The 17465-nt window shown below is 48.7% G+C and overlaps 1 protein-coding gene across 1 annotated transcript in view; it reads left to right on the top strand.

The window, feature by feature from the left end:
- KIF17 (kinesin family member 17) overlaps nucleotides 1-17465 on the top strand; it is a 41480-nt gene that overhangs the window by 21405 nt on the left and 2610 nt on the right. The window contains exons 7-13 of the mRNA XM_057501931.1: nucleotides 97-244; nucleotides 1798-2342; nucleotides 3819-3917; nucleotides 4351-4703; nucleotides 6787-7018; nucleotides 14362-14620; nucleotides 15706-15776. Of these exons, the coding sequence (XP_057357914.1) occupies nucleotides 97-244; nucleotides 1798-2342; nucleotides 3819-3917; nucleotides 4351-4703; nucleotides 6787-7018; nucleotides 14362-14620; nucleotides 15706-15776 (1707 nt within the window). The remainder of the gene's footprint in view (nucleotides 1-96; nucleotides 245-1797; nucleotides 2343-3818; nucleotides 3918-4350; nucleotides 4704-6786; nucleotides 7019-14361; nucleotides 14621-15705; nucleotides 15777-17465) is intronic.

The raw sequence follows: 17465 nt of genomic DNA, 5'->3' as shown, positions 1-17465 counted from the left end.
GGCTTATTTTCTTTTCTGTAATACGGGACGCTGTGTTTGGCAGTGGAGATAAAACACTGCCCCTCTGTCCCCCGCACTCCCCGCCACCTCTCCCAGGAGTACGAAGAGCGCCTGGCGCGGCTGAGGGCCGACTACGAGGCAGAGCAGGAGTCCAGGGCCCGGCTGGAGGAGGACGTCGCTGCCATGCGCAACTCGTATGACGTGAAGCTGTCCACGCTGGAGGCAAACCTGCGCAAGGAGTCAGGCGAGCGCCCACCCTGGGCTGTCAGGAGGGAGGCCAGCCTGCTGTCCCTTCATTTGACAAATTGACATTTAGAAAGCACTTTCTACGCACTGGGCTCAGTTTTATTTACCTGTTACTGAAGCCCAGCAAAGTAGGAACCACAATGACACTAATTTTTTAGATGAGGAAGCTGAGGCACAGAGCCAGTAACTTGCCTGCAGTCACACAGCTGGTTAAGTGGAGGCTGGATTTGAACCCAGGGTCTGATCCCAGAGCCAGCGTTCTCACCCACAGCACTGCATTGCAATGTCACAGCCACAGGCAGGGCACCAGCCCCGACTGACTTAGCATTATAACACATCGCCCTTGTTTTCTGGGTTAGTCCCTTCCCTGAGTTTCTGCATTTTCTACAGTCTCCTCTCATTTTTTAGTACATCTGTTTTCTGTGGACTGGAGGATGAATTGAAAACAATTTTATCCCCAAATAAGCATTCAATCATTAGCAAGAACTTTTACCTTTCTGAAAATTTTTGTTTTCTTTTGGACATCCTAGAATGTTCCGTTCCACCACTAGCATTCAAACACCCATGCTGCCAGGCAGCTCACACTTCCTAGTACTCACCCAAATATTGTAAAGTCCATCTTGTAATGACAACCATATCAGTCTCATCATCGGTACCATTTATTGGGCATTGCTGTGCCAGGCACTGGGGAGGTGCTTCACCCAAACTCCCTCCGTGAGTTAGTACTCACTGAACCCTCACACTGCAAGTGTGCAAACTGGGTCTTGGAGAGTTTCAGGCCACCACCCCAGGCAGGGGATGTCCGCTGTCAGCAAAGGGAACATCAGGGCTCTTTTGGGGAGCCCAGGACACACGTGACAAAGAAATGGGTGGGATGTAAAGAGGGTGGTTTCATGCCCGTGAGCTGAGTGCTGAAGGAGGTCTATGTGATCGTAGTTCTGTCCATGCCGGCAGGAGGGTGCCACTCTTGGTACAGACTGAAGGAAAAGGGGAAGGGCAGGTTCTAGCATTTTCTGTCCTTAAGAGTGTTTCTTCAGTCTAATTCGAATATTAGGCCTCTGAGTGATTTTATTTGGTCTCTCTAACACTCATCCACAGCATTCACTTAACTCCCGTGGATCTAACCCATCCTGTGAACAACAGCCCTGAGCTGGGCACTCCAGCAGGGGTCCCTTAGGGTCTCAGGTATAAAATCTGCTGATCTGGAGCTCTGGGCCTCAGAGGCGGTCAGACCCACAGGGCGGTCAGCTTATGTGTTAGGAGCAGTCCCTGGCAGGGTGGTAAGAGCCCATCAGTAGTGGCTTGGGAGGTCAGAGAATGGAAGATCATGGTGCTGGTCAGGGAAGACTTCCTGGAAGAGGTGAAGGAGACAGGGTTTGAGTTCTGATGGGGGAGAGGGCAATGGGGCAGAGAAGGGAAGCCACTGTTTGGGGACTGGGAGGCTTTGATTCTGAGGCTGGTCTTGTGGAGATGGTGGGCTTGGGGCCCATTTCCAGGGAAGGGTCCCGTACTGACACCTGTAAAAAGCTAAAGAAAGGTCTCCATCCGCAGACGCTGTGCTGAAGGCAGAAGTTCTCTACAAGGCCGGAGTCCTGGCCAGGGCTGAGTCTGCCGACAGCTCTGAGTACTCAAATACTTTGGCCGTGGAGGCCGAGATCTACTTCATGCCCAACACTCTGCCTGCTGAGGCTGTCTCCAGGACGGAGGTTTCCTCTGGGTTTGAGGACCTGCCCAACGTGGAGATCTGCAGGTCTGAGGCTTCTGTGGGGTCTGACGCATCTTCTGCACCCAAAGAAGCCTTCACATCTGAGTCCTTCCCTGGGCCCGAGGAGCCCACCATCCTGGAGTTCTCTGTGCCCGCCGTGGAGGACACAAACAAACACTTCCTGGATGAGTGTCTCAGCCACGGTGGGGCAGAGCTGCTGCTGGACGGGGAGCCCTTCCTTCAGGAAGGGGAGCCACAGCTGATGCCCCTGGAGCTGCTACCAGGCCTGCACGACCCGTTTCCTGAGGTGGAAGCCAGGCTGGCCAGACCTCCCTGCACTGTGGCCAGGGCAGCCGTGCCCCTGGAGGACATACCCCAGGTCCCCATGCAGGTAGCTGCTGTCATGGAGGAGTTCGGCAGGCAGAGCTTGGCTGGGGTGCAGAGGTCACTGAGCTCACACAGGCATCTGACCTCCGTTGCTCCGGCTCTGCCCCCACCATCTCTGCGGTGGCTCTGGCTTGGTGGCCGGCTCAGGGGCGCTAGTGTTCGGGGATCTGGGACGGAGGAGCTCTGTCTAACACTGTAAATCAATAGGCAGGTTGGGATTGACATATGAGCTCTGCCAGGTGGGCTGTGCCACCTGTTCTGCCGACAGAGGGACACCTGTGTGGGGAGCTTGCTGAGATGCCGTGGTCACCCTGAGCTTCCAGCCCTGAAGGAGCCGGAGGAGGCCTTGGTCCGCCCTCACGCTCTTGCAGGCTCGGAACTGTGCAGGGCGTCTGCAGGAACCCGGCTACCTTCAAGGGACCACCTGGGGATCCTGCCCCTTTGCCCAGTGTCTTTTCCCTTTGCAACCCTCTTTTTTTATGTTTTAGAAGATTTTTCCTCTATTCTCTCCTTTGTTTTTTTTCCTTTCCTTGTGTGCATGTGTGTAAAGAGCACACCTTTGAATCAGACAGACCTGGGTTCAAATCCCAGCTCTACCACCCACTTCGTGTGAACTTGGGCAGGTCACACCTTTGTGGGCCTGTAAAATGAGTTTGCTGCTGTGCACTTCACATGAGGTAACGCAGGCCCTCGAACTAGCAGGTGCTTGGAGAGTGCCCCTGTCCCCCCACACCTTCTCTTCCCTGTTCTGTCTCCTGTGTCTTCAACCCTCCCTCCTCCCCCCTCTCTGGAGGGGGTGCAGCCCTAGGCAGATGGGCAGGAGGAGGGGTGGGGTTTGTGAGCTGGTGGGGAGCTGAAGGGTAGGGCGGGGGAGCAGACCTTCCGACCCACCCATACCGCCTCCACCCCCACCTCTCCTCCTCTAGCGCCCCTCCCTGACGGACGCACTTATGCCCAGTGCCCACCTGGGGGGGTGGAGCTGAGGCGGCCTGCGACCTGCTGCCCAGGACTGAGAGTCCCTCCCTGGGCCAGGCCCTCAGTGCGTTGGGAGGAGCGCCAAGGGCCTGGTTCTTCCTGCGACTCTCTCTGGCTTGTCTCCTCGCTGCCTGGGCCTCAGTTTCCTCACCTGTGAAACAGGGACAACCCCAGCCCTCCCCCAGCTCTCAGGGACGGCCCATCGTCAGGCAGTGTGCCAGTTGAGGACCTGTCAGACCTCTTATTATTGATGTTAATAGGAGGCCTATTGATGTTAATAGGCAGACCCTGAGGCATGGCGGGGCAGGAAGGAGCTATTTTAGCAGCAGTTGCCAAACTTCCCTCAGTTCAGAACCCTCGTGTAAAGCACAGAGGCCCAGTGTGTGCGGTGGGTGCGGGCTGCGGGGCAGGGGCTGGGGGCTCGGAGGCGCTGGCAGGGAACCCAGCCGGAGCCCATCCTGAGCACTGCTGCTCTCAGACCCCACCCTTTTCTCTTCTTCTTAAGAAAGCCCAACAGGCTCCAGGGAATGAGAGGATGGCCTTCAATCTACGCGAATGTATGGAGAGAGAGAACGACCTGCTCACCTCCGGACTCGATCACCGGGTAGGAGCTGGCACACCGCGGGTTCTCACTAGAGGGTAGATGGAGTGTCCAGGAGAGCCCTGGCTGTAAGATGACATTGAGAGGGGGCGCAAGTAGGCAGAAAGGGCCAGGGCAGAGCACTGAGCAGGGGACAGCAAGTGCTAAAGCCCTGTGGCTAGGAAGACCTTGACTTTCTCAGCAACAGAAAATGGAGCAGCAAGGGGAATGGGACGGTGGAGGGGGCAGCAGGAGCAAGGGTGTGCAGGCCATGGAAAAAACTGATTTTACTGCAGTTGAGATGGGAATTCATGAAGGGTTCTAATCAGGAAAGGGCTATGATCAATTTATATTTTAAGAAAATTGCCCTGGGCATATGGAGCCTGGATTATGAAGGAGGAGTTACTGGGAGACCATCTGGGGGGTGTTGGTGGAAACAGTAGCAGCAAGAACTTGATTGGGTGCATTTTTATATAACTGGGTGTCTCTGTCCCAGGCTATTAGGGGCCCAGACGCCCCATCCGGGATTGGAGCCGCTGGGAGCGCACGTCCAGGGGCCGGCCTCCCTGCCTCCACCTTTGTTTCTCTTTGTGCTCAGGAGGCTGACCAGGGCCCAGAAGTGGCCAAGGAGGTGGAGTTGGCTGCAGAACCTAGAGTGGGGGCCAAGGTTGATGCCCAGGTGGCCTTGGGGGCTCAGCTGCAGCTGCCGCTGGCCACGAGCAGTGTGAGAAGGGCCAGTGTGGGCGCGGAGACGGCGGCGCTGACCGACGACCTGCTGCCTGCTGTGGACCAGCAGCAGGCGCTTGCGCGGTAAGCGCTGGAGCGTGGGGCTGCCAGGCGAGGGGTGCGGGTGCCCGTAGATTCCTCACAGAGCCCTCCCGGAGCCCTGGCTCCTGAGGGATGCTGCTGAGCAGGGCCTGGCCCTCCAGGAGCAGCGGGGCGGGTGGGTGCTGGGGTGGGCGGACAGGCAGGCTCTGCCCTGGGAGCTGCGCAGATGCCATCAGCGTCCACCAGGCGCTGCCGGCGAGCAGCTGGGCTGGGAGAAGGTGCGGCAACTGTTGCATGCCTGGGTTTCCACGGGCCGGGCCTTGAGGCCCCAGGAATCCCAGGGAGGCCGACACAGGCTGTCTCAGCTCCAGGGTAGCCTGCTGTGCCCTCGCTGAGGTAAGACTTGCTCTCCCTAGGGACAAGCCCCCCCTACACACACCCTCTGGGGCCCCTTGGGAGCTGGGCTCTCCTTGCCTTGAGCAAGTCCCTTCACATTTCTGAGCGTTGGTTCCCTCTTCTGTGAATGAGAATAATGTCAGGCCCACCATGACGAAGTCAGGCCCAAGGCCACAGGGTGAGCCACCCCCCCGGCAAGGGCAAGGTCAGGGCCACCGTCCACCGGTCAGACAGAAACTGAGCAGCTGCTGCATGCCCGGCACAAGGACATAAGGGTGAATGAGATGCCACCTTGACCCAAGAAGTTCACGGTTCAGGGGGAGGTAGACACACAAGGCCAGGCCAGGTTCTGGAGCCACGAGTGGTGAGTGGGCTGTGCGGTGGCCGCCTGTGCTCCTGTCGCCTCCACCACTACCCAGCTCGACGGCCTCCCTGCACCTTACTTCTCAGCTGCTCAGTGCCGATCCTAAGAGCTGCACCCGAGAAGCTTGTGAGGGTCACATGAGATGGTGCCTGTGGGAGTGGCAGCCCAGCACCAGGCACAGGGAACACTCTCGGCACATGTGGCATTTTTCAGGATGTGGCCTGGAGTGTGGTCAGGGAAGGCTTCCCAGAAGATGGGACACCTGCATAAGATCTGCATGACAGATGCCTCAGGGGTGGCATTCGAGATTCAGGGCACAGCTAAGGTGGCACAGAAGCACAGAGGGGGGAACAGCCTGGGTGCTTGGAGAAGCATGAGCCACAGGTTGAAGCTGGCGTGAGTGAGGGCTGGTGGGGTGCAGAGGGAGAGGAGGTGGAGGGGCCCTGCGAGCCCCTGGAGGCGTGGGCTCCATCCCACGGGACCCTACAAGGGCTTGAAGCAGAGCAGTGGCTTGGACATGGCCTCCCTCCACCCCGACTGCTCCCCCACCCCTGCTGTCCCCCATTCACGCTGCCCCCCTGCGCTGGCTGTCCCCCCTGCACCAGCTGTACACCTACCCTGGCTGCCCTCCTATCCTGCTTGCCCCCTACCTAAGCTTTCCCCCTGAGCTGTCCCCTCTCCCCGGCTCCCCCCACCCCCAAGCCATTCCCTATGCATCCCCTGCCCCAGCTGCCATCAAGCTGAGCCTGAGAAAGCTGCTCGCTCAGTGTGCACTGACCTCCTTCCCCTGAGCATGATCTCCTGTTCGCTGTATGAACCCCTGTAAGGTCCCTGTAACCACATTACATCCCTTTGAAAAAGGCAGAGGCTAAAACACCCTCGTGATGCTCTATCAGACAGGAGTTCCACATGAGCCTTTCTTTGTAGTTATTTAAAATGTGTGCCTTTAAAGGCCAAAACCCTAAACATTTTTGAGCATTTTAGATATAAATAGTTAAAACTTTTTATAGTACATGCCGCAGATTAAACACCGCACCCTAAAGGTGCTGAGCACTGCGCCAGGCAGGGCCCTTCTGAGCATGTGGTTGCCTGGGCGACCAGGAGCCCCGGGGGCTGGTGGAGTGGCTCTGGGTCCACAGGGAATACAATCTCGCCTTTCCTGCTGGGCGGTTGAGAGCCCGGCCTTGGAGTTAGGGAGATGGGCAGGAAACCGGGTTCTGACCCTGAGCCAGTGGCGTCGCCTCTCTGCGCCTCAGTTTAGGCCTCTGGGAAGTGGGGTGGTCGGAACCCCTCCCCGAGCTCCACCGGGCAACAGGTGCCCCGGGGCGCGCGGGTGGTGTCATGTGTGCCTCCTCCCCCCTCCAGTCTGCAGCTCTTGGAGCAGCAGGTGGTCGGCGGGGAGCAGGCCAAGAACGAGGACCTGAAGGAGAAGCGCAAGCGGAGGAAGCGGTTCGCGGACGAGCGCACGAAGCAGGTGGCTGCGGCCCTGCGGAGCCCGGACGAGGACGGCGGGGACCGGGTGCTGCTGCGCGTCTACGACTCCATCCAGGAGGAAGTGAGGGCCAAGGGCAAGCTGCTGGAGAAGGTGCGGAGGAAGGTGAGGCCCTCGCGGGCGCGCCCAGGCGGCGCTGGCGGGCAGGTGTGCCTGCCGTCCTCCAGCTTGGGCTCCCGCGGGAGCGTGTGCGTGAGGAACAGCACAGCCGAGGAATTAGCAAGAGAGCGCCCGGCAGTGATGGCGCCGTGGAGACCAGACCCGGGCAGGGTGGCTTTATTTTTACTTTTGCATCCTTACTGAAGTAGAGATGCACAGCTTAGTTCATTTCCACCAAGCGAACGCACGCATGCAACCGGCACCCCCTCGAGGAACTGAGCACCGACAGAACCCCAGCAGCTTCTGGGGCCACATTTGTTGGGGGACAGGGAGGCGCTCATGCAGGCGGCGACTATTTTCTGAAAGATAATAAAGAGGGGAACGTGCGCTCACCTGAAGGAAGAGCGTGCCAGGCCAAGAGGGGCTGGCGCCCAAGGTGAGGCCTGTGGTTCCAGGGACGGGAGGGAGGCGCAGGTGCCCGCTAGGTGGGGGTGAGGGGGGCGGGGCAGGCGGGCGCCGTGGGCTCTGCTCCTCACCCGCAGGGTCCCGCTGCTCGCCCTCGCCCACCTCTGGCAGCCAAAGGATCTTCACAATGCAAAAGCTGACACTTTTTTTTCCTCTTTAAATCTTTTTAGTTTTTAATTTCCTGGCTATTTTCATGCCTTGCCCTAATATCCCTTGCTATGTTTTCAGTCGAATCTGTGCTTCCTTGGATATGCTGTAATTTGGTCTAACCCATCGACGTATAAAAACACTTCTTTCCTGAGTTTGGTTCATGTACCATTTTAATTCTTCATTGTGGGCCATTTCCACCTTAAGGTTTCGGATTTCTGATTTGAAATTTCATACGTGGGACTGCTTGTTTAAGGAAAATTTATTCCTACGCTGTTGGGTAACATCTTTCGTGTGGTTCTGCGGTCTTGTGCTTTGGCAGGTAGGGTTTTCTTCTGCTTAAGTGTTTTGATTTCCATCTTTTGTTTCTTACAAAAGCTTTGATTAGATACATCTGCTCTTTTCTGCTTATTTCACGGTGTCTTGTTTTTCTGCACCTTCGTTTACAGTTGAGCACGGACTCCTAGGTGTCTTCAGTAATAGCACACTTCTGTTCAGCAGTGCAGTTTAAAGAGAGCTCTTCATTAATCTCCTGTTGCTGTAACACACTGCCACATATGTAGTTACCTAAAATAACACCAACTTATTATCTCACAATTCTGTAGGTCAAAATATGGCTACAGTGGGGCTGGTTCCTCTGCTTAGGATTCCACAGGGCTAAAGCCAAGGTGTGGGCAGGTCTGCATTTCCTTCTGAAGGTTTCGGGGGAGAATCCATTTCCAGGCTCATGCGGGTTGTTGAGAGCATTTAGTCCTATGTGGTTGTAGGACTAAAGTTGCCATTTCCTTGCTGGCAAGTGTGTGTATGTGTGTGTGTGTGTATGCATCCCCTTCCCTCTGCATACATATCCTCCCCCTCATCAGATAAAATAGCTACAAACACACTTTCCTCTACGTAGCTTTTTCACATAACAATTAATCTTGAGGGTCAGTATCTAGGAATATTCTTCATTCCTTTTTACTGTTATACAGTACTTACTCCATTGTGAGGTTGTATCACTGTTTATCCAGTCAGTCCTCTCATGATGGCACATTTGGGTTTCCAATATTTTGCTACGTTGAATGCTATAGTGAATAATCTGTGCATACTACTTTTGAATTTTGAATAAGTTTCTTTGGAATCAGTTCCTCTAACTGGGACTGCTGGGACAAAGAGTAAATGCAGCTCTGATTTCGCTAGATAGTGCCAGCTTCCCCTGCATGGGGGCTGTATTCTTTTGAATTTCCACTAGCACATAGGTGTTTCCTCACAGCCTGACCAACAAGGTATAATGAAAAGAGTTTGAGTTTGTGCCGTTCTGATCAATAAGTAGTACCTCAGTGCAGTTTTTTTTTATTAAGGTATCATTGATATACACTCTTATGAAGGTTTCACAAGAAAAACAATGTGGTTATTACATTCACCCTTATTATGGAGTCCCCCCGCCATACCCCATTGCAGTCACCGTCCATCAATGTAGTAAAATGCACAGAGTCCCTATTTGTCTTCTCTGAGCTACACTGTCTTCCCTGTGACCCCACACACACCATGTGGATCAATCATGATACCCCACAATCCCCTTCTCCCTCCCTCCCCACCCACCCTCTCCCACCCCTCCCCTTTGATAACCATTAGTCCCTTCTTGGAGTCTGTGAGTCTGCTACTATTTTGTTCCTTCAGTTTTGCTTCGTTGTTATACTCCACAAATGAGGGAAATCATTTGTTATTTGTCTTTCTCTGCCTGACTTATTTCACTGAGCATAATACCCTTCAGCTCTATCCACGTTGTTGCAAATGGTAGGATTTGTTTTTTCTTAAGCCTGAATAATATTCCATTGTGTATATGTACCACATCTTCTTTATCCATTCATCTACTAATGGACACTTAGGTTGCTTCCGTATCTTGGCTATTGTAAATAGTGCTGCAATAAACATAGGGGTGCATATGTCTTTTTGAATCCAGTATCTTGTTTTCTTTGGGTAAATTCCTAGGAGTATAATTCCTGGGTCAAATGGTATAATGGTATTTCTATTTTTAGTTTTTTGAGGAACCTCCATACTGTTTTCCACAATGGTTGAACTAGTTTACATTCCCACCAGCAGTGCAGGAGGGTTCCCCTTTCTCCACGTCCTCACCAGCATTTGTTGTTCTTAGTCTTCTCGATGTTGGCCATCCTAACTGGTGTGAGGTGATATCTCATTGTGGTTTTAATTTGCATTTCCCTGATAATTAGCGATGTAGAGCATCTTTTCCTGTGCCTATTGGCCATCTGAATTTCTTCTTTGGAGAAGTGTCCGTTCAGATCCTCCGCCCATTTTTTAATAGGGTTATTTTCTTTTTGGGTGTTGAGGCATGTGAGTTCTTTATATATTTTGGATGTTAACACCTTGTTAGATATGTTATTTACAAATATATTCTCCCATACTGTAGGATGTCTTTTTGTTCTACTGATGGTGTCCTTTGCTGTACAGAAGCTTTTTAGCTTGATGTAGTTCCATTTGTTCATTTTTTATTTTGTTTCCCTTGCCCAAGGAGATGCATTCAAGAAAAAGTTGCTCATGTTTATCTTCAAGAGATTTTTGCCTAAGTTTTCTTCTAAAAGTTTTATGGTTTCATGACTTATATTCAGGTCTTTGATCCATTTTGAGTTTACTTTTGTGTGTGGGATTAGACAATAATCCAGTTTCATTCTCTTGCATGTAGCTGTCCAGTTTTGCCAACACCAGCTCAGTGCAGTTTTAATTAGCATTTTTTTCATATGTTTTAGGGACATTTGTAGTTTTTTTTTTCTTTGACATTTGTTCACATCTTTTGCCCACTTTTCTATTAGATGGTGCTTCTTTTTCTTCTCTACTTCTGGAAGCTCTTTATATCAGTATTATAATTCACATTAGGAATACTAACTCTTGGCCTGTGATATATGTTGTAATATTTTTTCCCCAGTTTCATTTGTCTTTTTACTATGCTTTATGGTATTGTCGCCAGGCAAAAATAAATTTTTATTTTATTAAATTGATCAACATTATTATTACTGCAGATAGATTCTGAGCCACAGTTGGGAAAGTTCAGTTAGGTTTTCTTCTAGAATTTGTATGGTTTCTTTTTTTTTTAACATTTAAATCTTTGATCCACTTGGAATTTATCCTGGTGCATGTGTGAGGTGCTGATTGAATATTATCTGTTCTACATGCTCTCTCTGTTTCCCAGCACCAATTTTTTGAAAAATCTGTCCTCCCATAGTAGGTATACCAGTAAGGTCCTACCTTAGTTGCATGCCAGTTTTTTATAAGCATCTAGATGTATTTCTAGATTTTCTATTCATTTCTCTTACTCTGCCTATTCATACACCAGTGCTAGGCACATATTTAAAATTCAGAGGCTTTATAACACATTCTGAAATATCGTAGGGCTAACCCTCTCTCGGTGATTTTCTTTTTTGGTTATTCCTGGATGTTCCTTTTTTTTTTTTCCCCAAATGAACTTTGTAAGCAATTGGTCTAGCTCAAAAGAAGAAAAAAAGAGAAGGAAAGAAAACACTGATGGAACTGTTTGGGGAGTCATGTTATATTTATAAATTAGCTCAGGAGTATTGATGCCTTTATGAGGTTGGATTATCCTGGCCAGGAACATGGTATATCTTCTATTAGTTCAAATCAATTTTTATGTCATTCAAGAGTGTCTTATAAATTTCCTCATGTAGATCTTGGACATATTTTGTTAATTTTACATCTAGGTATTTTATTTTATTTGCTTTCCTCTATAGGGTATTTTCTTCCATCATATCTTCTAATTGGATTTTATTTGTGAAATGAAGACTATTGGCTTAAAAGAGTATTTAAAAAATCACTGTGAAATAAAACACTTCTCAACTCAATTCTATGAGGCCAGTATCACCGAATCCCACAACCAAAGACAAAACAAGAAAACAGACTAATATTTCTTGTGAATATAGACATAAAATATTCCACAAAATACTAGCAGACCAAGTCCAATAACTTATAAAAAGGATTATACATCATGCTGAAGTAGGATTTATCCAGGAATGCAAGGTTGACTTAGCATCCAAAAATCAACGTAATACACCATATAAATATAATAAAGGGCAAAAACCACATGATCATCTTAATAGATGCAGAAAAAGCATTTGAAAAAATTCAACACCTGCTGTGATCAAAACATTCAACAACTCAGGACTAGAACTGGAACTTCCTCAATCTAAGATCAGAAACAAGACAAGCTTTCACCACTTCAATTCAACATTGGACTGGAGGTTCTAGCCAGGGCAGTTAGGCAAGAAAGTGAAATAAAAGGCATTGAGATTGGAAAGGAATAGGTAAAATTATCTCTATGTACAGATGACATGGTCTTATATGTAGAAAATCCCAAGGATGGAATCCACTAGAAAAACTACTATAATCAATGAATGAGTTCGGCAGGGTTATGGGATACAAGATCAATAAGCAAAGAGCAATTGTATTTCTATACACTTGCAATAAACAGTTTGCAAATAAAAGCAAAAATAATTCCATTTATAATAATCAGAAATAAATTTAACAAAAGAAATGCAAAACTTATATTCCAGGAACTATAAAACATTGTTGAAAGAAATTAAGAATACATAAATAAGTGGAAAGACATCCCATGTTCATGGATTAGAAGACTTGATGGTAATACTATACAAATTGATCTATACAGATCCAAGGTGATCACTATCCAATTCCCAGCCAGCTTCTTTGTGGAAATTGACAAGCTGATCCTAAAGTTCATATGGAAATTCAAGGGACTAAGAATAGCCAAAACAAACTTGAAAAGAATGAAGTTGGAGGACTCACAATTTCTGATTTCAAAATTGACTACAAAATTAACAATAATTAAGATGGTGTGGTACTGGTATAAAGACATATAGACCAATGGAATGGAATTGAGAGTCCAGTAATAAACCCTCACATTTACAGTCAGTTGATTTTCAACAAGGGTGCCAAGATGATTCGTTGGAGAAAGGACAGTTTTTTCAACACATGATGCTGGGACAACAAAATACCCACCTGCAAAAGGATAGTGTTGGGCCCCAAATTCATACCATATTAAAAAATTTACTCAAAATGGATAAAAAAACTAAATATAAGAGCTATAATGATAATACTCTTAGAAGATAACAAAGGTATAAATCTTTGTTACCTTGAATAGCCATTGCTTTCTTAGATATGACATAAAAAAAGCAAAAACAACAAAGAAAAAAGATAAATTTGGACCTAATCAAATGAAAACTTTTGTGCTTCAAAAGGCACTATCAAGAAAGAGAAAAGAGACTCATTGATGAGAGAAAATATTTGCAAATCATGATTAGGTGCTCATATCTGGAAAATACAAAGAACCCTTATAACTCAAGAATAAAAAAGACAGCCCAATTTAAAAAATGGGCAAAAAGGAGTTGAACACACTTTTCTCCAAAAATAAAGAAATGGCCAATAGCATATAAAATGATGCTCAACATTGTTAGCCACCAGGGAAGTGTAAATAAAAACCACAATGAGATACCATCTCATACCCCCTGGGTGGGCCATGATAAAAAAGATAGATAATGACAAATGTTAGTGAGGATCGGGAGAAATTGGAGCCCTCATACACTGCTGGTGAGTATGTAAAACAGAGCATTTGCTTTGGAAAATAGTCTGAAAGTTCCTCAATTGGTTAAACACAGTGTTACTATATGACCCAGCAGTTACACTGAAAAAAAAAAGGAAACTAGTATACAAAAACGTGTACACTAATGTTCACAGATGCATTATTCATTATAGCCCCCAAATGGAAACAATCATGAATGGAAAAATGCAATGTGGTATATCCACACAATGGAATATTATTCAGCCATACAAAGGAATGAAGTACTGATACATGCTACAACAATGGATGAGCCTTGAAAACACTATGCTAAATGGAAGAAGCCAGGCACAAGAGATCACATATTGTATGGTTCTATTTATGTGAAATGTCCAGAATAAGTGACTCTACAGAGACAGAAAGTAGATTGGTGGTTGCTGAGGGCTGGGAGTTGGGGAGAAATGTGGAATGACCACTAATGAGTATGGGGTTTCTTTTGATGTGTGGAAGTGTTCTCAGATTGACTGTGGTGATGGTTGTACATCTCTGAATATCCTAAAAACCACTGAATTGTACACTATAAATCGGTGAATTTTATAATGTGAATTCTATCTCAATAAAGCTGTTATACAAATCACTGTGAATGATTTTGATGTACAAAAATAAAGATTATTCCTGTGAACAGCATTTGTCTACATCCAACTTAGAAATGGAGCATTATTAATATGACAAAGCCCCTGTGTACCCATCCCTCCCTGATGGTTCTCTGCCCACTGGTGTCCTACCAGGTAGCCTCTGTTCTCAGTTAGTTACATGTGGTTATCATTCCCATGAATCTAAAATATCCTTCTTTATTAATCAGACTGTACCTGCTCCTTGAGGAAATAGACTGTGTCAGCTGGGGCTCAGGGAGAGCATGGTTTAAATGCTCATTTACATGCTGGGGGCAGAGGTGAGAGGGGGAGAGAGTGGATGGATGGAAGGGTAGGTGGAGGGCAGGGAAGGTGAGTGAACAGGTGGAAGAGGGGAGGGAAGACTGGATGGATGAGCTGATCCGTGAACAGATGATGAGTGGCTGGCTGGCTGGGGAGGCTGGGGGGATGGTAAAATGTTTGCGTGTCCTTCCTGCTCACTGCTTGTCATCCTTTGCTTTCAGCTTCGGGCAGCAGAGGTGGAGATCAAAGATCTGCAGTCAGAGTTTGAGCTAGAGAAGATCGATTACTTGGCCACCATCCGCAGGCAGGAGCGTGACTTTATGCTGTTGAAGCAGCTCCTGGAGCAGGTGCAGCCCCTGATTCGCAGGGACTGTAACTATAGCAACCTGGAGAAGATAAAGCGCGAGTCCTGCTGGGATGAGGACAATGGCTTCTGGAAAATCCCCAAGCCAGTCATCATAAAAACCAGCCTCCCAGGAGGTCAGGAGCTTTGCTGTCCCCTTGGCCCTCCCCGCCCTCCTCCACAGTTTGCCTTCCTGCAGACTGGCAGGGAGCCTCGGGCCTCTCTCCCTGCGGGCCATGGGTGCCGCAGACACGTGAGCCTGGGTATCCAAAATGCTGGGGCTTAAAGGGATGGTGTGTTCTCAGTCAGACAGATGTGGCTTGGAATTCTGGCTTCCCCACTCCCTTTGTGACGTCTTTGGGATCAGTGTCCTCATCTGTGAAATGACCTTCCTTAAAGATGGTGGGGTGGCTTAAAATGTGTTAAAACCCTTAGAGCCATGCCTGGCACATTTTAAGTGTGTGGTACCTCTTATCGTTATCATGATCATCACTGTCATTATTTCATCCCACAACGACCCTGTGAAGGACAAAGATTATTACACCTATTTTGCATATGAGGACGCTGACTCTCAGAGTGTAAGTGAGCTTATGCAAAGTCACAGTCATAGCGGTAAGTTATAGACCAGGGATAGAAATGAGCTGTCCCTTTACAGGCCTGGGGCTCCTTTTGTCACGGACCACCTGTGAAGGTCACTGCCTCTGGGCTTTGGTCCCCTGATCGTCACGAAGAAGGGGTTGGATAAGATGATCCTGAGGCCCCCGCACCTCCATTGCTTCTTAGAGTCAGATCAGACGTGCAGTGGATCTTGCTGCAGTCATGCAGCTGGCCCTGCCTACTCAGAGGGCAGAGGCTATTACAGCCTCCACTGTCCCCACCAGGCCTGCCCCTGGCCGAACACAGTGGTGGCTGTGTTTGTCCAGGTCCTGCATTTCTGATGTTTATGGGTGGTCGCTGACACCATCCGTGCTGAAATGCTAAACAGCTCTATTTCCCAAATACTGTGGGCAAGCAGCAGTCTCTCTCTCTGTGCCAACTCCATGCTGCTATCTTGCCTGGGCATGGGGAAATGGCTTATTTGGCATCCAAGCCCTCCTGTCATCTTTCCCAAAGTCATCCCTTTGCCAGGCCTGACCCCCCAACTCTGGGGAAGGGCTGCAGCCCACCCTGTCCCTATGGCCCTTCTTCCAGGCAGCAGTGACCAACTTTTGTTTTCTCATAGCAGTTTCAACAGGGCCACAGAACAAGCCAGCCCACAAAACCTCTGTAGCAGTCAATGGTGAGCCAGGCACGGTAAGTCCTCTGGAAGAGGGAGCCGGAGGGGGGAGCTGGCAGGGCTTGTCCCAGAGGTGCAGGGGATCACTGTAACTATAGGGGACTGGAGTCCACCGTCATCCCACCTAAGGATGAAAGCAGGGCTTAAGCCTGGATCCTTCCTAACACCCAGATCCTCAACCTCCTCCAGCCCTCGTTCAAAGGCATTTGCGGTCATAAAGATCAGAAGGAAAGCAGATGGTTCAAAGTTCATCCTGCCGGTGAAGGACAGAAACCTCAGCTTCAATCCCAGAGGCCCAGCAGTACATGCTGGCTCCCTAGGCCCCAGTTGGCATTCTTGGACTGAAAGGATTCTCAAAGGATCCATGGAACAGTATCTGGGGTTCTAAAGTTACTTCATTTTCCTATATCCTATTACAACAGAAATATATATCCTTAAAGTCAAGGTCCCTTTCTGTAAAGGACCTGATAGTAAATGTTTTAGGCTTTGTGGGCCATATAGTCTCTGGCACAAGTACTCAACTCTGCCATCATTGCACAAAAACTGTCAGAGACAATATGTAAATAAATGCACATGGCTATGTTACAATAACACTTTGTCAACAAAAACAGTCTGTGGACCAGACTTGGCCCATGGGCTGTAATTTGCTGGTCCCTGCCTTGAACCATTATAGATATTTCAGAAAACCCACAAAGAATATACCTTTGCAGTCATGATAAGGCCACTCATAGATGAATGAATTCCAGCCAAGCATCTCTACTAGAGCAACTCAAGGTGGCTGCAAGGAATATCTCAGGCTGGTCTACGGCTCTGATTGGCTGTCTTTGAAAGCTTAACTTTGTGAAAAAGAGCAAGTTCCTGACAAAAACATTCTTAACTTGGGACCACAATGGGTTATATTAGTCAGAATTTGTTTCCATCCAAGTGGTAGTTACTCAATCATAAGTAAGATCGGAAATTTATTGGACCAGTTTTAGGCATGGCTGGATCTAGGGGCTCAAATAGTCAGGGTTCTGTGTGCGGCTTCACGTCATGGATCTGCTTCCTTTGGAACGCTAGCTTGGTACTCAGGCAGCCGTTCTCCACGCGGTAGGAAAGATGGCTGCTGCCAATTGGTGATCAAATGGGAAGAGAGACCAGTCTCTTAACTCATCCTTAAACAGACACTTGTGGAAAGATTCTGATTGATTCTGACCAGGTCATGAGCCTATACTTGGACCAGTGACTAAGTCCAGAAGATGTAGTTCTGTGATTGATCCAGACTGGATTACATGTCCAGCTGTGTCACAAGGAGGTGGGTGGGAGTGGCGTTATTAGGGTGCTATGAATGATTATCCTACCAGGGTCATACCAAGTGGGAGAAGGGTAGTCCCCGAGGAACAGATTCAGGCTAAGAAAACTCTCCCATAGTGGTGGAAAATAAGAGTCTTTGATGATAAAAATGTTGGGACTCCAGTTCTAATGATCTCGAACATGCCTTTGAGCTGAGTACTGTGTTCCCTGTTCTGTGAATATGTTTTTGGGTTTGGGGTATGCAGAATCAGCTTTACCCTTGCTGGAGCTGGCAGGATGACCTGTTCTGAGCTTCTCAGGAGAGAACAAGGCACTTCCCATCCCAAGGAAGCAGTAGGGGTGTAGATTTGACTGGAGACTGTGACTCCCCTGACCTGAGTTGCCTGGATCCCATCCCAGGAGGCTGGGGTCTG

The sequence above is a fragment of the Manis pentadactyla genome, chromosome 4 (genome assembly GCF_030020395.1).
Source record: "Manis pentadactyla isolate mManPen7 chromosome 4, mManPen7.hap1, whole genome shotgun sequence".
Taxonomy (NCBI): Eukaryota; Metazoa; Chordata; class Mammalia; order Pholidota; family Manidae; genus Manis; species Manis pentadactyla.
The sequence above is the reverse complement of the archived record's forward strand: the minus strand, read 5'-3'. Positions and strand labels throughout refer to the sequence as shown.